At 31.2% G+C, this 21,186-nt stretch overlaps 2 protein-coding genes across 2 annotated transcripts in view; one reads left to right on the top strand and one right to left on the bottom strand.

Annotated features, from left to right (window-relative positions):
- Window positions 1-1,090, top strand: part of LOC136984076 (Fanconi anemia group D2 protein) — a 45,930-nt gene extending 44,840 nt beyond the window's left edge. The window contains exon 42 of the mRNA XM_067281002.1: window positions 992-1,090. Coding sequence (XP_067137103.1) covers window positions 992-1,042 — 51 coding nt within the window. The 3' untranslated portion in view covers window positions 1,043-1,090. The remainder of the gene's footprint in view (window positions 1-991) is intronic.
- On the bottom strand, window positions 1,027-20,358 carry LOC136984027 (serine/threonine-protein phosphatase 2A activator-like). Its single transcript, XM_067280941.1, has 10 exons — window positions 20,236-20,358; window positions 12,717-12,808; window positions 12,559-12,645; window positions 9,984-10,109; window positions 8,271-8,388; window positions 6,153-6,252; window positions 4,177-4,301; window positions 4,004-4,104; window positions 1,290-1,397; window positions 1,027-1,217 (listed from the first exon to the last, which is right to left on the bottom strand). Exons 1-10 carry the CDS (start codon window positions 20,240-20,242, stop codon window positions 1,140-1,142), a joined length of 942 nt encoding a protein of 313 aa, XP_067137042.1. The 5' UTR covers window positions 20,243-20,358; the 3' UTR covers window positions 1,027-1,139.
- Between the last annotated feature and the right edge of the window lie 828 nt (window positions 20,359-21,186).

Here is a 21,186-nt window from a genome sequence, read left to right as displayed (position 1 = left end):
AATGCTTTCTTCCATTAGTGTCCTCCTTCAATTGAAAACGAATTGTTTTTGTAAGCTGCAGCAGTTGTGACTGGCAAGGTGCAAAGATGCTGGCTACCATTCTAAAACATTAAAATCTCAAGATCTGTAATATTTGCTGTCCTGTAAACTTCTCGCGTGCTATCATCAGGAATAAAAATTTGATTTTGGTACGTGTAATTTTGTTCACTTCTTACAGCAGGTAACTGCTGAGGTTCAAATGCTTTGAAAAACATCGTGTTGGAAGTTTCATCATTTAAGATGTTTCTTTCAGAAGAGTTAGTTTTTCTCACATTTGGAAATATCATTCGTCTAAAACAATAATCATGCAAATTTATACTGTATGTATTCATCCTTTAAGTACAAAATACTGTCTCTGTATTCTGAATTTCATGTCTCCCAAATGATTTCTTGGAGCTATGGAAAAAAAAAACAATTGTTGCTTAAGTTTTGCACACCAGTGTATATTTTATTATTTCAGTGTTGTGTAATGAAAAAGAATGATTTTCAAAACCATGTTAACTGTAGACAATTATAAATGCAGTTTCTTAATGAATAGTTCCTCATTTTTACAATTTGGTGAAAGTATTTCCAAAAATGTAATTTCAATTTTTTGGTATTGGGCTACTTAATAATTGCTGTCTTGTCTTCTAGAAAAGCTAACAAAAAAAAAAAAAAAATATATATGATACTGCATTTCACTCATAATTGTAGGGCAAGTGTTTGGTGACACCTAGCTCTTCTATACATTGCAAGCTGCATTTATCCAATTTCAGCCTTATAGTCTCTTGAGGTAAACATGAATAACCCTATCTTACAGGCACATTAGAAGCGAATGTTGCAACTTTGTGAGAACAATTTTCAGGTACGGATGATTCGAGATATTTTACACAATGGCTACTGTACTGAGAAGGTCCCCCTAATGCATTTTTAGAATTTTAATTGAATATTTTTTTTATTCTATTTTTTTCAGGAACTTGAGGAAAGACCACCTTCAGACACGGAATATAGTGTGTCATTTTAAATATTTAATTTTATTTTGTACAATAAAGTTTTTATTATTTAGAACAAATTCTTGACTTATGTACAATCTAATATTAAATAAGACAAACAGAAAACAATCACTGGCTCAGATGTGGTCGAAAAGGAAGAATGGAACCAAATACCACATGCTGCATTACTGGAAATTTTGATAACACCTAGGATAAAAAATTTCTATCAAATTGAAATCAGGTATTGAATAATGTCTAAAGACTGATCAAAAGTATTACCTCTGCTTTGTACATTTTAATGAGTCCCGAATTTACTTTTCCCCAACTTGCAGCTCCGCTAACATTCCACAATGTGTTGGAATGTTCATAAAAAGGACCAGTTTTCACCTTGAATAAAAATTGCACAATTCAAATATCAATTTCTTTTATTGTCCCCCAAAAGTCTGAATCCGTAGACAAAAATGTATTTTAAATGCTCAAATTGACCATCTTGTCCTTTAGTGCAACAATTGTCCTGGGCCTATTCCAATAGACTACTGACTTCAGTAGTCTATTGGAAAGAAAAACACTAATTGTTGTTAAGTCTGGATCTCACATGTTTGGAGTAGTTTGAACGTATATGCATTCTTCTTTATATGAAAATTTTTACATCAGTTTTGGGACACCTCGAAAATGTCGAAGATTAGCATCAATTCAGCTTGAAATCCCCATGAGTATTGTCTTTTGTTTTCAAAATTGGTCTTGTATAGATAGATATGAAATCTATACAAGGCCAACTTGCTTATTTCCAAATTTGAGTGCTTTATGTTCTATTATTTTAATATGATAAACATTTACATGTATGAATGCAATTTCTAGTAGTAGCAAATCAGTTTTTTTTTTTTTGTAATGTAAAACTAGAAATTAAATTTTCAGCTTGGCCCACATTTAAGAATTCCACTATATAAACTTGTTGAAAGCTTTAAACATCTACATTAATTACATGAACCTACCAATACACACTCAAACATGTTATACAATTTTGTTAGTGTGAAAATTAAATAATAAACCTTTTGCTGATTTTGTTATTAAAATAAATTTAAAAAAAAGACTTGAAATTCCTGTGTTTTAGGAACCCAAAGAACTGTTATAAGGACAAGCTTATAGAAGGATGTGAGGGTATAAAAATGAATTAATGTAGTTTAAGAGAACAACAGGATGGTTGAAGTGTATTAAGATTGCAACCTCGCAACATCAAGATAATGTTCTGTTTATCACGGCTGTGAAGTCGGTAGATTTTTACACGACTCCGACTCCGATCAGGGGGACTTGTTAACAGAGTAGGCCCGAAAATTCTGACGTCATCGTGTGACCTCAGAATATAAGCTTCAATAAATAGAGTTCTAATAAAGATAGTTTTGGAATAAAAAAGTTTCTACGTTCTAAAATACTCCTCTAAGTAATGACATAGTCAATATATAAATATGTATTCAATAATTTTCACTTTTCCGGCTGTTATATATAACAAGACAAAAAGTGATCCCACTCCAAACTTTTTGCATTTTTGGACTCGGGACACCTCGAAATGTCGAGATATGCGAAACATTCATACATATAGAAAAAAAAACCTGAATCTTAGACTATATGGGCGGCACGATCTTGAATCGGAGTTGGATGATTTAACACGGGAGTTATTAAACTTCAAAATGGTTGAACTAAATCAGTCGGTACACATTCTAACATCTGTGCATACAGAAAAACCCCGAATGCCTTTGCACTTCTCTACATTTCAAGGCTTCCCAAATATGTAAAAAACTGCATCTAAAATAGTACAGTAGAAATGGAGTTCTTCAGGGTGTAATCCTTAACAGTCTCCCTATCCCACCACGAGAGGAATTTTGAAATCCCTTCTTAGTGTACATTCTTATGACGTATCCTAACCGTTTAAACTCTGAGCTTATTAGCATTCACAATCTTATTATTATAACGAGTAAAATATCAAGTCCGACCACACTGGAGATACGACACACGGTCCCTTTTATGTCTCTACCCCGTCGACCTTTAATGCTATTAAATTTTGGTTCTTAATTAATGCCCTTTATACACATGCTACTGTGTTAAACTTTACTCATTCTAAGATACTGTTTAATATTTCAGAACAGAATAAAAAAATTAAACAAGTCAGATGTCAACATACACGCGTGTGTGCGCAAATTTTTCCCTTTATTTGACTTTTTTTTGTGTTCGAGACATCTCCAAACGTACAGATTCGCAAAAAACTCGGAGGGTCAAATGTGACAAGATTCAAATACTTTTTCGTTTTTATTTACATAACAAGTTGGTTAAGTAAAAAGGAGTTGGAGTTGGGGATTTTTGATGACTCCGACTCCACAGCCCTGGTTTATCATCTTCCACTGCTAATTGAAAACAATGAGTGTTTCACTGATCAAACAATTTCTAGTCAATGATTTAATTCATATAGCAATTTGTGATCCTAAAACAGCATAACATATTAAAAGCAATTCAACTTGGGTTACTGAAACCATACAGGGATGGAGACTTAACATGACAAATACAGAACTGTCACCCAGCCAATTATATGTACTATCAATACTTCAGTGCCATGTGTGACATTTCAAGCTGAACACATCGCATGATTTATGCAAAATTTAGCTATCTACTATACATACAAGATGCATTTTTCATTTGTTGGTTAATCAAAACCAACCCAAGCACATCAATTTGGGTAATGTGCATCAAATAAAGAATTGCATATTAAATGGAATAGCTTGATAGATTAATTTGAGCTTTTAGAACAAGTTCCCATTTCCAGTCTGGTCCCTAAACTTCTTAATATTTTTACAGCATTTCAAGCTCTGATCAATTAATGAATTACTTAAATTATGAATCTTAGGACAAAGTTTCTTCATTAACTTTAAATTCATTGTAACAGAAAATTTAAAATAATGCCTAAAATACTATTTTGATGTTATAAAGTTACAATTAAAGCATACCTTATTAATGAATTCTATACATCCCATAAACATGTATTCATCAGCATTTTCAGATGCTATCCTACTATCAGTAAATGATTTTGGTTCCAACTTTGGATGATCTAAGTTAATTTAAACAATTATGAAATTAAAATGTTTACAGTGTTTTAATTGAGTCATTTAAATATACATACTTATTAATTGTGAACTGCCCCAGATAAATGGTAGGAAATGATAATCGTCTAAACTCCAAACACCATGACTTCCAGCAGGTTCCATTCTGTAAGTTTGTTGTAGCTCTCTTACCAGAGATATATACCTATAAAAAATAGTATGAAATTTGAAAAATTTGATTTTACAAATTAGTCATATAAATTATATATGATGATAAATACTCTGTTGTGTACTATTTACCAAAAATATTGGTGAATAGTAACAGATAATAGTTATAAAAAAGTAAATTTTAGTTGTTTGTATTTTTAGAAACCTTGAACTATTAAATAATTCTTTTTTTAAAAATTACTCTGTATAACTCAAATACAGGATACAGGTATCCCTTGTACAGCATGGTTTCACTCTAATACGGTTCGAGAATTTTGGAAACCCTCCATACAAAGTTTCACAATTTTTAAGTGCAAACTCCATTATTCAATATTTATTATTATTCAAGTAAGGACACACATGGATTTTATAATATTGACATTTTTCTATTTGTTTTGTGCCTTTTGTCAGGTTTAACGAAAACTGACAGTGCGATTTTTTTTCTCGTCCTAGCCTTCCTATCGATCCGGTGTTGTCGTTGCTTTCAGATTTTAGCTTTTAAAACTGTTGTCGTGTTTTGTTTTTGTATCGTTTTTATCTTTGTATTTTGTAAAATCTATTTAAACGTTTATAGGTAAGTTTTATTAACCTTTTTTTAACCATAGGTAAGTAATCATTCATAAAAATGATGAACCAAGACAGTGATATCCTAGTACTCGAACAAGGTAAAAAAATTCTGGAAAAAATTGCTTCGGTTCTCAACTGAACAAATGCAACCCACTAGAACAAATTTTTGATTAATAACATATTTTTATTTTGTCATTTATATAAAAATTTTTTAAAAAATGATGATATTTCTGATCAAGAACAACAAAAAAAGCCAGATGATGTTGATACTTTGCAAAAAGAAAATGTCCTGGTTTAACTAAAATTAATATTAATGCATAATACAGTACTTTTAATTGTGACTGGTAGTTAATTATTGAATGGAAATATGTTTATTAAAGCACTCAATAATTTATTACTCTTAGTAACAAAAGAGAATAGTATATTTTTGTTAACTTTTGGAACCCCATGTTTTGCATTAGTCCTTTGATTCGTATAGCATGGATTTGTGTAACATGGCTTTTTTCAGAACATGACTACCATGTTATCATATGAGGGATACCTGTATTATAATTGTAGAAACTTAATATTTTTATCATACATGTAGAAGAAACACTAAAAAAATATAAAATAAGTGTCTTCATATTTTATCCTTCTTTATATCTTCAGGGTTTATACTCAGATTTATATTTTTATTTGTGTAGGAATGTAGAATTTAAACTTTTCATTTTGATATTTCATAGTTTGAATTACACATGCTGTAATCTTCATTCAGTTATTTACTTTTTAAGTTAAAAAAAAAAAAGGTTAATTATTATTGAAGTAGTTCTCAATTAAAACAATATAAGGAAACTACAATACTAAGAAATGAAAGTATTACAAAGCAATTTAAATAAAAACATGGCCTCAAATTTCATCCATTTTTAATTATGATAGAATTCTGGCTGAAACTTAACAATAAAATGCATCATCATATATTTAATTTAAGGGGTGATCCACCTCCATCATTATCCTCATTCTGACCCAGTAAATATAACCAAATGTAAAATTTAATCATGTGTATATGTAAATGCAATGCAGTAATGTGTATGGTAGGGGTGACTCCACTCCCATCCCTACCCCAACTCAAAAAATGGGATCAAAGAAAATGTTAAAAAAAATTCTTTTAATGTCTTAATTAATATATAATGATTCATTACATTAATCTTACTTAGCACAAAGTAGTATTTCTAACATTTTTAAACAAAATTTCATAATTTAAGTTAGGCAAATTTATTAGTTCTATTAATCATTCAATGTTTACCTGTTAAATATCTTCAGAATAACCAAAAGGGCATCAGACTGTTGAAATACTCCAATTTTAAAAAGACAATAAAGAAACATTGCAAAAGAAATTTCATGGCCTGTAGAAAAATATAAGATTATTTTAATGTGATTTTTACATAAATTGTAGATTTTTTTCAATTTGAAACTTAAATCTATGATTGTAACATGATTTTTACTATTCTTCTATCTTAAAATTTAATTTATTTTGTGCAAAAGTAGTTCCATTATGCTAACAATACTACTATATTCATAAGTTAATATTGAGTATCAGAGATGGTTGTATTATGCTTATCTTTACATTATATTGAAGTCAAAGCAATGTTAACAATATAAGCAAAGTCAAAAATAACTGAATAAATCAAATTTTGACCATACAAATAAACATGTCAGTATAAAATCCTTTTTAAATAATCCAACTAGAGTCAGATGGTTAACAACTTAAAAACTGACAAATCACATTAAAAAACACACATACAATATACAGTTGACACCAAAGGTTTGCAGATGGGTATAAATACAATTCATTGGTACCTGACTGATATTATGAAGAATTTTAATACAGTGGTGCCTCATATAACGTACTTAATCCATTCCAGGCGCACGTCTGTTAAGTGAAACGTCCGTTATACGAAACGCATTTTCCCATAGAAATACATGTTAAAACATCAATTCGTTCCGCAGCATAAAATAACCGTTCTGTATCATAAAAAATGAACATGGGGTGCGTTCTTTTATTCCTCCGCGTAACTCTGCAGGAATGACATCCGTTTAAAAATTCCTGCAGAACGCGTTCCTAAATTCCGGTGGGAGTGTGTGCAGTCGAACAGCAAAAACGGCCGCTTGTAGTAGTAGTTTACGGTGGAAAGCAACATGGCGTCCTCCATGGCTCAGATAGTTTCGTTTCCAGGTCCATTATGTGGATTTATGAATGAAAATTTAGAAATTGTGAAAGTGCGAGTTAGTGCACGCGGTGATGTAAGTGTCTTTACGAATTTTTTTCGAATGGTAGCCGGCATTCTAACTTTTTTCGTGGCTATTTTGAATGCTCTTTCAACAAATAATCCATTTTATGGTTAAATTTTACAATTAGGATCCTTCTTTTGCTTTTTAAAGCTCATATTTTAGAATTACAGATTCCTCCATCACGATACTGTCGATAGCGCGGGCGCCGTCATCTTTCTTTCTTTCACCGTCGTTCCTAAATACCTACAAACAGCAGCACACTCCCGTAGTAGCGGAGACGCAGAGTGACCGCTATTAAAGAACACACCCATGGAGCAGTCACCAATTATGCCGGAAAGTCTGTTGTTCGCAGCCAGTCTGTTGCTTGAGTCACCTAACAGCCAAACAGAAAGTTCGTTGTTCGCAGCGTCCGTTATTCGAGGCGTACGTTATACAAGGCACCACTGTACTGTGTTGTTGACGTCGGATCCTCCAAGAAAAGGTTGGTGTCAATTGTATATTGTATGTATGTTTTTTTAATGTCATTTGTTGGTTTTTAAGTTGTTAACCATTTGACTCTAGTTGGATTATTAAAAAAGGATTTTGTACTGACCCAAGTTTATTTGTATGGTCAAAATTTTATTTATTCAAGAATTTTATCCTTGGAACTTTGTCAATCATCAAAAAATAACTACTGAATAATTTTTGTTCCAAATGTTTATTTTATTCTCTCAAATATCAGATGTTCTTCAAAACTTTTAAATTTTAATAATATTTGTACAATATTTTTGAGATAAATATTTTAAGTGAATAAGAGTTCTTCGGTTAATCATGATAACAGATTTATAACATGATAACATAACAGAAATTAAATTAAATTCTATTATGTTCTGTTATAAACTTATCATGTTTATCTAAATTAAAATTCTAAGCATAAGCAATGTTTTTATAATGGAAATTATTTCTAAATTTTGAAATTACTTCTTTAATCAAGCTTGAACAATTATTTAAAACTATATTCAGGAAATTATCTAAGTTTTTTTTATAATGAATTGCTATTTTCTAAAAGCAGATATCTTTCATTCAAATACTAATTTAAACAATATATACTCTCTATATTCTCTATTCACATACAAGCAGTTGACAGTCTTACCTGTTCCATAATCTATCCTTGTTGAATTACCAAAACTTTCTTGCAAATAACTTGAAATTTCAATTATGGCTCCATGAAATTCTGGAGATAATGCTTCTTTTAATACATCTTCAACATTCTGAAAATAAAAATTAAAAACAGATTTGGTGCTTACTTTCATGTTTGAAAATTAATTAATACTTAAATACAATAATTATTGCTCCCAGGATGTAATATAATTAAGAATTATTATGTTTGATTTGTAAGAATTATACGTGGTACAATCCAAAAGTTCGGGGACTGCAGTAATCTATGATAACAAAAGCATGCATTTGAAGTTACAGCGTATGAAATGGATTCTACCAAACCACCTCTACGTGTTCAGGTTAATTTCACCCATGTCATGTGATTAAACCACGAGCGCTGCTGTTTTTTTCTGGAGATTATTACGTCGCAGAACAAAGGTAACTAAAGTGAAGTTTCAAGAAGAACCTCCAACATTTCGACTTTGCCATGGTAGAATCACCGTACACCTTTCTTAGCAATTTTAAAGTCTCCGTAGGCATTTTACCTAAACGCTGACAAAATTTAATGTTAGAGGTTCTTCTTGAAACTCCACTTTTATTATGTCGCAGAACAAAGGTAACTATCTCCAGAAAAAAACAGCAGCGCTCGCGGTTTAATCACATGATATGGGTGAAATTAACCTGAACACGTAGAGGTGGTTTGGTAGAATCCATTTCATACGCTGTAACTTCAAATGCATGCTTTTGTTGTCATAGATTACTGCAGTCCCCGAACTTTCGGATCGTACCATGTATGTTAGATTAAAAAATAATCAGAATTGATTTATTAGTGTTATTGTTGTGCTATACTCAATGTATGTGATTTTCTGTAATTATTAAATAAATAAATCAAAACAAAATATTTATTAATAGTCTTATTTGATGAAAATTAACAGGAAATCTGCACATACATTCTATGCATCCAACAAAGATGTAATACTTATATCCTGAACACCACTCTCATTGGACAGGTATGACAATGTGGTAACATCAGAACCCAGGAGGCACTAGAAGTTTTTAAGGCAGAAACAAAGGAGAAATGTATAAACTTTAGAGAAGAAAAACATATTTCCTATGTATGGCAGACATTTTTTCTATAGTATCCACCTAACCATTTCTTGTGAATGTGAGACATGATGGGATTGTGATTACAATTTACCTTTTGATCACTATGCATATGCTCCATCTAGTTTGTTTATTCAGAATTTAATAAGTTGTGTGAATATTCTACAAGAAGAATGCACATTACAATAATTTTGAATTTAAAAAATTTTGTTAAATATTTCATAAAAAGAATGTACATTCAGAAATTGTATTATACATTGTTTTGGATTCATAATCTTCCAAGAAAAACTGGACCTGAGGATCTTCTTCAGGTCCAGTTTCAATATATTCTGTACATAGAAACGGACCCTAACATTTTCGATCCTTCTGAAAAAGGAAAGATTGAAAATGTTAGTCCATTTCTACGTACACAATATTTTGAAGTTACATATTTTGAAGTTTCTCAAGTGTATATCATCAAGAGTAACTTTTATATATTGAAAAATTTTAAATACTTGAATACAACCTTTTACTGAAAAATATAAATTACAAAAACATAATTTTTTAATTTAATTTTTATTAGTTTAAAAATGATCAAATAAAAAAGGAAAAAAGAAAGACTTACATCTTTTAATTTATTGTACCATTGAGTAAATGCTTTATTTCCAAATCTCTGGGGTTGTTGAATAGGTGGTATTTCCACAATCCATGACTGCAGTTTTTCTAAAAGTGATATAATACCATCAACTGCCTATATTAAGAACAAAAAATTAAATCAAAAAGCATATAATTTAAATAAAAATTAAAGTATGACAGGTGTTTATATAATTCACATTTTATACATTCAAATTAATAAGTTATAAAAATGTTATTCACAATTAATTCAAAAACACAGACTTTGAAAGAATATACAGATCAAAACTTCTGATTCTTGGTTGAAAACTGATTTTGTACTTGAGCAACAAAGTTTATGAATAAGACCAAGACTAATGATTGGAATCTCACATAAGATTATTGTGAAACACACATTAATCACTGTTCACTGGAAGTTTATGCATTACACTCAGATTTTGTACAGTATTTGTAAGTGTCTATGTATGCACCATTAATGATGCAGTGACCATCATACCGAAATTTAATTTTAGGCCTTGCAAAATCAAGAATGTTTGGTTTAATGCTTGTAATTGTGTGTCCAATTTATAGAATCAGTAATGATATATTTTTGGAAAATACAATAACCCCACAACATCCCATCATATATTTTTGGAAACTCTACATTAGATTAATTTTTTCAATGTCTTGCCAATTTTTTATGCATGTTGGTGTAAAAATGTTTCAGCTTAAACTGAAATTTTCATTACATTAATATTCATTAATATAATAAAAACTTAACTTTTTTTTTATAAAGAGATCATTATAACAAAACCTGTGCATGTGTAAATCAGTCATCTTTCATTGTGAAAGGATGTTTCAACATTTATTTGGCAACACAAATTTTTGTCATAATTGCCAATTTAATTTGTATTGTAGTGTCATTACTATACAATTATCCAAAATGGTAATCTTGACTTCAACTAATATTGTAGAGGTTGATATTACCATTTCAAGTGCAACCAACATGTAAAAGCCTGTGTCATTTTCTGATAAAATTAAAAGATGTATAAAATAGTATATTGGAATGCTGTGACAGTTTACAAATTTATGGAGGATTTAACTACAAATATAATTGAACAATTGTACAATTGAAAATTAAAGACTTCTTTCAACAATAAATATTGGCTATTCTGGAGAGGAGCATGATTATCAGTGCCATCACTATTTTGTGTGTCAAGCTGTTGGTTCAAGACAGTGCTGACAAAAAACTTTAAGTTATATATGTAGATAGCCATATGGTCAAGGTGGTAAAAGTAATATCCTGTCACTCTGGAGCCAACCCAGACTGGTACCAGGTACCAGTCTGGGTTGGCTCAGAATTTTTCAACGCTTGATTAATTTGGATATGTCCTCACTAGCTGGCCACCCCATATTGTGGGCCTAGCCAAATTCATGATGGACATGATTAAAAGACCCTCTTCGGTCTGCAAGATAAAAAGAGCAAAAAAATAAAAAAAGCTAAACATAAAATGTGACATAAAATGACATGAAACATAAAATGTGACATGAAACATAAAATTGTTCTGGAACATCAGTGTAAATGGTGATCGTCTAATAAATTTTGGAGCGACTTGTCTCTTGTTTGTAAAAAATATATTTATCCATCCGACGAAAATTAAACATAAAATGTGAATTGACTAAAGTTTTTCACAAAATATAAAAGTGTAAAATTTACTCAAACTAGTAATACAGTTGTCCCTTGATAATCCGACAGGTATGGGACCAAAGGGGTGTCAGATTACCAAAAGTGTCTGGATTACCGAAAGTGATTACATATTTGGCATTGTTTTGCTAGCAGTAGCCTATAATATTCCTACATGTTATGAGTAAAACACTGCCTAGGTGAATATGGAAATGAAACACCCATTTTGGTTAACTAAAACATGTTTATTAAAAGAAATATGGAAACCAATAAACGTACATACAGTACGTATAGGCATAAATAATACAGTATGTACAATAATTTATAAACATTATAACTAAATGCTACAATGTAGGTAGATTAATTATGTACATACTGTGCTCACACTTTAAAGATGGGGACTATGGTGATCTTGATGGGAGATGCGTCGGACTACTGAGCATGTCGGATTACAAAACATCGGACTATCAAGAGACAACTGTACTAGAAAAAGCTGATTTTAAATAGTCCTTGCTCTCAACGTTTAAGATTTTTTCATTATTTAATAGTTTTTTTCAACATTCTGAAATTTTGACTACGTTTCAATATAATGAAATTTCACTATAACAACTTCTTTTGGTGACTTCGTGATTTCATTATTCCGACATATTACTGTCTATAATAAATATTCAAATTTTTGAATAGGATATTGTAAAATTGAACAGAGCACTATTTTGCATTTTAAAAATTTTGCTGAAAGATATAATGCATTTAAATAATATCAAATCTTTGGAGCAAAATCTTTCCATTACATAGTGTTTTTTCTGCAATATTGAAGTACTATCAAAGATAATTAATAATCATAAAACCTTAAAATAAACTGTTCTAAGAGAGATATTTAAATAAAAATTTCTAAAATACTAACTGGAGTAGTGTCTTTAGCATCAGATATTTTCTTCCCTTTCACTGCTTCATTCATTGCTAATATAAATCCCATATATTCTGAATATGCCTGAAAATTCATATAAAATAATTAGTTCAAATAATAATTTACATTTTTATTATAAATATACCTTAGTATACCTCTGATTTTTCCCACTTTGGCATGTCAGACATTGCCATAATCTTTCGTACAGGAGTAACATAATCTTTTGGCTCTTCACTCATATTTTCACCTAAAAATTAGAAAATTGAAATATTTATTACTATGAACATTCATAAATCTATGTGCACATAAATGAAAGCTGATTTTAAACATATTTTGTATATTTATTAAATATTACACACAACACACACACACAGAATCGGTGAAAAGTAACTACACATTGAGAAATTGCTTTAATTTCTATATTTCTAATGCAAATATGATGAAAATATCTAACATGTACTGTACCTTACTAAATGGAAATACAGATACATATCTTAAAATTCAATGTAGGCACCAGTGCCATCAACCAGTGATAAGTTTTCTTCAGATTGTGATGTGGATGGATGGCCACTCATCTGTGCATACACAACCAAACCTGTGGACCTGTGGTCATTTTAGCTTCAAATGACAAATCTTGATTGTTTCCAGATGGATTGTGGCATGATGCCCCTTCACTGTATGCCACCATCTCTGCACAGTAATTGGGGATTTCTACACCTCATAGCATGCAGCAGCTTGCACTCACTCTTGAACAGACAAGTAGCCAGCCATCTTTTTTTTTGCCATTGTGCATAATGCTTCTCTTGGTCACTTCCAACACCACCAATGCGGGAATTATAAAATTCTATTGATTAATGCATATGCACGCACACATTTTATTATGACTGCATTATTATTACAACAGTTATAGCCAAGCCAGACCTCCCATCAAAAGCTGGCTGGCCAATGCTTAATGCTGTTCATAACATGTAATTGTGAGTTGTAGTGCAACATAAAATCACTTGTCAGCTTACTTACTAGACCATTTATTTTTGATGGCCCTGTAAAATCTTCCAAGATTTGGACATACCCTTCCACTTTCATATTCGAATCCTTGAATGCCACCAGCACACCTTCACAGCAAAAGAAGAAAGATATCACTTTCCCCAGAAAAGCATAATTTTTTTTGAAGACATCAGATGCTTCTAATGTACAGTTGCTGTCATACTAACTGGTTCATATTGATAACAACAATGTTTCATCTTTAGCTACAAATTTTGTTAAAAAGGAATCATCCTTGTTGCCAGTTTCATTTTTCCAGAAACATGTTTATTATTTGTTGCTTCTTTTATGTTTATCATTACTCCATAACAGCACATATATTTTTGTAATTTTCCATCTTTATTTCCATATTCATATACATGTTTTGGGAGCTTTATCTCCCCTCATCAGTATGGTACATTCCTTTTTTTTTTTCAAAACATCCATATGCTTAAAGTTATTCACAAGTCTGGCTATTTGTACTGCCATTTCAGTGGCTAAGGGAAACTTTGCCACAGTTCTTTGGTTTGTGGCTAAATTGAATGTTCTTTGTAGTGTTCAGACCATTATAACTCATTTTTTGATTCTTTAGACTTGTTAAAAACTATTAAAAATTTTTGTTGGGCTGCAATTTGAAAAAATTGTAACCTATAAATTCCTATTGTCATTCATCTGTTGTCTGTCCTTCCTTAATTTCAAGAATAGTGTTAGATAGATGAAAGTCAAGATCAGATATGGAAATCTTAAGGAAAGGAGGCCCCGATTTACTATATAGAAGTCATGTTATTTCAATTAAAAATTTTTCTCCTGAACAGAGTTAGATACAGTCCAGCATGACTTCATTGTTAATAGGAAAAGTGGGATGTATAGGAGTAAGACACTACTGAACTTAAGTGTATTGTGACAAAAAATTGCAGCCCAGCATTGTGGCAATGTCACAACAAATAATTGCTTGTTTTTCTCATTCTTTTCTATCCTTCTTTTCACTCTATAGGGTAGAGTGGAACCACTAAAATGGCAGTACAAGCAGCTAACTTTGTGAACAATATTAAGCATATGGCTGTTTCAAAAAAGAAGAAAAATATTTCCTCTGTCTTTCCTCATCAGTATGTACCATACTGATGAGGAAAGACAGAGAGGAAATATTTTTCTTCTTTGTCTTTCCTCATCAGGATATGTGTCTTTCTCAACACACATATGGCTAAGAAAATGAAAGAAATAAAAAGACATGCATTATTATGGAATAATGATCCACATAAAAAGAAATAAAAAATGAATCACTTTCTCCTTTATACATCCTTTAAATACAGTATATATCTGTGTAAAACAAATTGTCATTTTTATATTAAGCATTGAATAACAAATCTAAAAAACCCCTCATACCCACTAAATAAATAAATACTTTTCATGAATTGCAACAAATTTGAAAAACTGATCATTTTTAGAATTTTTTAAATATGGTGGAATTTATTGCAGTTTATTTCACTATTACTTCACATCAAATGTTCTAGTGATTCTGTTAGTTAATTAGCGATCTGTTCTGATGACAGACTGCTAACTACATGACAGTGTCACTCTATGACATCAGCTATTTCTCTTATAGTTGTGTGTCAATTTTCTTGAATCAATGTACCCAATTGTTAAGCATTCTCCTCAATTGGTGAACATAGGATCTTTGATCAAACTGCATCTGATATGATCTGATGTCCATTGAGAAATTATCAATACCAGTCCTCCACTGTCATGTATGACATACAGATGATGCCTTTATATGATTTTCATCCATGCACAAACTTCCATCAGAGGAACTCCTTTCCTCATGCAAAACTGAATGACTTCTTGTTGGTCTTGTTTGGTCAAATTCAGCATTTGCTATGTCAAAACACAACTAATAAGAGATGTATCACACAAACTTTTAGACATTCAGAATGCCCAGCAACTTTATTTGATGTGCCAGATAATTTGTTAACACATTAAATATATAAAATTATGCTATAAATCGTGTGTGTGTGTGTATAAATTTCTTTTTCGGATCTACTTAATTAAATTTTATAATGATCTTGTATTTCTTAAATATTTTTGAAGTATCAAGAGACAGAAGCTTCATTTTTATAAATAACCTTCATTTTAAACTATGAATATTCATCACAATTTCATATACCTAATATGATAAAAAATTGTGTATGTATATATATATATATATATATAGTTGTCATCTGTAATACATAATACAAGTTACTGAATTAGAAGAAGAGATATTATGAAATTAATAATTTTTTTGTAAATCACTTTTATAATTTTCAATTGTAAAATCATTTTTAAGGTACCAATATTTTAAAACTAAGGTTGGGGACATATGAGCAAATTTGAGAAATTACATCTGTTAGAGCAAACAGTGCAGGTGTTGCCTGAACAGAATACAAGCAAATTCTTTCAAACAGCTTAAATTTCAAATTATATTCATGATAAGCTCTATTATTTATTGCTGGAATTTCACAACAAATATTTGTCACATCTAATGAAAAAATAAATTATTGATAACATTTAAATTCTCTCTAAATACTGTATCAGATAAAGTGTAATAAGTAATAGATATAAATACAGTGGACCCCCGATATAATGTGCATGTCGGGCTGGAAACAACACCCACGTTATAAGATGAACCGCGTTATACCGAACAGCGAGGTGTAATGCAGTTCACCTCTTTACTTTAGCAATAATGTCAAGCTTTTCTTTTACTCATCATGCATACAATAATTAAACACTATTCAAAATACATGCAGGAACTCAATACATACACAATTACTCAATACACAGTACAATAAAATGCGCTACTCACTATCGCCACACGGACCTGTATAAACGTGTTTGAGCTTATCACGTCATAAACATCGCCCACGCTATAACCGAGTGCACGGTATAGTGAGCAGCGCTATAACGAAGATCCACTGTATATAAAACAAGCAACACTTTAAATATATATTATCTTTTCCTGTTGAATCAATCAATTTTACCTTTAACAGTGGACAAAGTCAAAGGAACACTAAGTTTTCAACCTGTTAAGGGCCATTTTCAGGAATGGACAGATGACAGTGAAATGCCAATGAAATGTATTATTTAGGAATATGGGATTCTCAATTTTTCTTCCTAGTTAAGTTCATCTTTGTCATTTTCATAATAATTGGAAACTTTTATACTTTTATTACAAAGTTTCAAATAAGTTTTTTGATTCAGAACTGTTACTGTCTATAAGTGCTTTGTTCTATTATTCAAAATAACATTTATTTATTTTCTAATTTCAATTTTAAAAATGTCTTCACACCCTCACTCTTCATTTATTTCTAATTTATTAGTTATGTATTTCATTACATTTTAATTGTATTATTTGATGGTAATTATTTTATTTTAAGCAATATTTATTAAGTTTTCTTTTTGTCTAAAACTGTATTAAATGGCAATGCATAGTATTTAATTAAAAATAATTTTATTAATTTACTGTATATATTTAATTATTATTCCATTAACCTACAAAATTTGTAATACTGCAAAGGTTTTGAAGAAAATTTGATTTTGTGGAAATTTTAAGTTAAATTCTTTTTAATGTAATTGCTAATTTATTTTATTTTATTAAATGTAAGGTGTCTAAATTAATTGTAAACATTGTTTCTTAATGGTATCTATATACAAAAATACATAATAATATATTAATAAGAATTGAAAGAATCTAAACATATATTAAATGAAAATATATTGAATATAAAGAATACTTTTTTGATCAAAAATAATGCTAAACAATTGCTAGATTCCATCAGGCTATATTAATGTTATAATTAATAATTAAATATTAAGTAATTTGGCCTGTAGGTAGGCATTAGGTACCTCTTGATAAGTGTAATAATTATAACTATTATTACATTGCTACATGCCAAACTATTGCTAGATTATATTGGGCCTATAGCCCAATATAATCCAGCAATAGTTTGGCATTGATCTTTATATTTACAAAAATAATGCTACAAAGTGCCACAAAATCTTTATGTATGTGATTATGTCTTGGGTGTCCTAATTAAAATAAAAATTCTCAACAACAAATTTAAATAGATGATAGATTGTACAGCAGTGACAAACAACCTTTTTTGGATACAGACTAGACTTCTGCATGCATTTTTTCTTAGAATTAGAGAGAGACAAATAGCAGCATATTCCAAAACCACCAGTGCATTAATACTAAAATAATGTATACAGTCAAGTCCACATAAGGTGTCATAGATATAACTAGACACTGTCAGTTAAGTAGTCAGTTTTCTGTGGTCTCTGCCAACTTACATGGGCATTAATGTTAAAAAACTCTGGTTTACTTGACACCATTTAACTCGTCACCACTGGATAAATCGACATACTTTTTCTGTCCCACACTCATTTGGACATCAGATAAATCAACTCCCCTTCTGAAAAAAATGAGTTCACACCATGCAGTTTAATGTCACAACACAATCCGATTTTGCATTTTCTCACCAAGCATTCATGCATTATTTGCACCAAGTGTTTCACATTTCTGTTAGAAATGAGTATCCAAAACCTAACAAAGCTTATGCTGAAGGAAAAATACAAACTTGCATCTGAATTTGAATATAATGAAACTTTGTAAGCCGAATTTGCAAAACAAGAAAACCTTCCAAGAACAACATTGGTACAAATTCTGAAGAAAAAAAGAGGAAATTAAGAAACTTTTTCTTGGATTTTCGTCGCGGCTGTCTCGAAAATGCCAGAGAAAGTTGCCATACAAAGCTGTCGAAGATGATCTGGTACATTGGCTAAAGCAAATTCATTTATCAAATCTTCCTGTTTCATGGCCGATACTGACACAAAAAATGATGGAAATCACCGAGATACTTGTCGTAGAAACCAACTCTAGTGCCAGTGATGGATGAGCTATATTGCATGTTCCGTATAAAGCACTACTGTATTTTCCTAATTGTATTTTTGTGGTTTTTTTCAACATTGCTTTAGTCGTCATATCAGATAACTCGACACGTTTCCACTTTTCCTTGGGGAGTCGACTTATGCAGACTCAACTGTGGTTTATGCTCATTTTTTTACTAGTTGAGTTTAATTTGACAGTTCAACATAAATATCAGCTCAACTGGAGGTGCATAACAGCAAGTGGCAAAAAACAGGAAAATTACATGGCCAAACCCCTGGAGGCACACATTAAGACTTCACAGGCCACAGGTCGTTCTTCATGGCCACACAGGGATCAGATGCTGCACGACCTTAAAATTCACATACAGGACAATTTTCTTTGGATATTAAAAATTTTAAAAATTTCATTTTTGTTTTACAATACTTGATGACCCAAAATCAAGCTAAACTTTAATGACTGCAATTAGCATTTGTGCAGAAATGAAGCATATACAATAGATTCAACAGAAATTACTTTTAGGCAAGTCGTACATACTGTATACAAGGTAAAATTACACCTCCGAATGAGACGGTTGGGAATTTATCAGAGTTGTAGACCATACCTGCAGGAGCAAAAAAGTCAAAGAAACCACACCCGTACACGCAACCCTTTGCGAGATACAGCCCTCGAAATTGGCCACACATCATTGGGAGTCGTGCGTCGCGCTCCACCAAGACCATTGCATTTAACTATTTAGCCCAGGCAACTATGCAGCTTCAAATAGTCCGTTCACAGAGTAGGAGTACTCCACGTCGTAGTTTTAGGGAGCACAGGCGCTGGAACCAAGGCACACAACTACACGTGGAGCATCAGTCACAGCTTCTATCGCTCGCCTCAACCAACACCAAGGACCACAGAGAAAAGGCAGTACAGGTAGGCGTCCTACAACGCGGTAGATACGTTCCTTGAAAATACAGTGTTGTGGGAAATCGCGTTATAGGAGACACCAACTTAATACAAAAACTGGGATTCAGTTCTAAAAAGAGAAAAACTGCCTTTTATGGTGTAACATTTTCATCATTTTTTAAATTTATGTACATAAAAAGCTTAAATAAAATTCAAGATCATATAAAAACTAAAAAGATTATGATTTCAAGTCAAAATCAAAAAGAAACATAATGTTATGCTCAAATTCAGTCCTCATCGTCCCTTATTATAGTTGTTCGAGAACGTTTGACTGGCCTTATTTCAAGATCTGAGCTTGTTCCATCAAGTTCCACTGCACTTATGTGATCCCGTTGCGATTTTTCTGTTATGTGAAAGATAATTCGTTTCTAAATACCCTAAACCGCGTTGTAAAAGTACCGCGTTGTAAGAAAATTTCCGCATTTTTCCAACCGCGTTGGAGCGAAAACGCGTTGTAAAGGTACCGCGTTGTAGGAGGCCTACCTGTAGTACCGGTACAAGGTATAAACTTACTTTTTGAGGCGAATATCCGACAAATGGTTGCATATATGAGTATTGTTCCTTTGACTTTTTTGTTCCTACGCGTATGCTCTACAGCTCCGTTAAGGTCCCCAACGTATCATTCAGAGCTTAAATCGAGCTCTGAATGATACGTTTGCCGGAAACGTCAATGCAATTGTACAGACTCGTGTTTGTGTCGTTATTCGTAACAACAAAACTCTTCATACCAATATCCTACATTAAGATTAATTAATAATAATACAGTTTATCGACGGATGTATTACCTGACATGTTAGATAAGCTTTTCAGAATTTAAAAGGAAATTACAAATTAAATCAGAAGAGTCAACGATCGTCTGCAGATTTAACCCTAAAACAGAGAACGAGATTATACTATCGTGTAAAATATATTTTTAAAAAATACATTATTATTATATTATAAAATGTGACAATTAAAATTATAAGTAAAGTAATATTATTTTATTTTTTGTTATGATTTTAAAAAGTATAATATAATTAGTATCCAGTAACCGTATTAGTAACCGTATCTAAAAATTTGAATCGCTCCATAGAGAAAACACGAGAAGTTGCCGACATCCGGCCGTCTTTAAAATCTCTTGTTGAATTGATTGCTTTTTATAAAATGAAAATCTTTAATACTGGAAATATATATTAATACTTTAGTTAGAAAACGTAGATGAGAATTTTTTATCAGTAAATTTTCCTTATACACTTTGTTCATTAAAAGAATATGTTTTTACAAAGGGCGGAATCTATTTTGAAAGTAGTAAATTCGTCTTTCAAAGTTATTAACAAGGTTAAGGCCGAAGTTTTAAACGCGAACACGTGTACGTCGGACGTTCGGCGCCGCTTTCCTGTAAGCCTAGAAGTTTGACAATGGCGTTTGGAATGTCGAGCATGATTCCACTGACTTTCCAAACGCTATTGTCAAACTTCTAGATTTACAGGAAAGCGGCGCCAAACGTCCGACGTTTTCGCGTTTAAAACTTCGGCCTCAACCTCGTTAATATCTTAATTTTATCGGATATGTCATTAATTGTGTTTTTGATTAAATAATGAATTTTACATAATAAATAGAATCCGGTATGTCAACTTGCGGACATTAACAACAAATTTTTTCGCCAAATGCTGGAAGAGATCTCACAGTTCCTACATTTAAAAAATTATTCATTTAGATCTTAATTATCCTTAGAATAATGCTATTTTTTAAATTTA

The sequence above is a fragment of the Centruroides vittatus genome, unplaced genomic scaffold, assembly GCF_030686945.1.
Source record: "Centruroides vittatus isolate TY-2023 unplaced genomic scaffold, ASM3068694v2 contig_900, whole genome shotgun sequence".
NCBI lineage: Eukaryota > Metazoa > Arthropoda > Arachnida > Scorpiones > Buthidae > Centruroides > Centruroides vittatus.
This window is presented reverse-complemented; position numbering and strand designations above follow the sequence as displayed.

What these genes read in the sequence shown, in the direction of transcription:
- LOC136984027 (XM_067280941.1), bottom strand. An exon ending in CAAAGTGGGAAAAATCAGAG is followed by an intron (nt 12,646 to 12,716) that starts GTATACTAAGGT and finishes ATGAATTTTCAG; the next exon opens with GCATATTCAGAATATATGGG. An exon ending in GGTACAATAAATTAAAAGAT is followed by an intron (nt 8,389 to 9,983) that starts GTAAGTCTTTCT and finishes TTTTATTTTCAG; the next exon opens with AATGTTGAAGATGTATTAAA.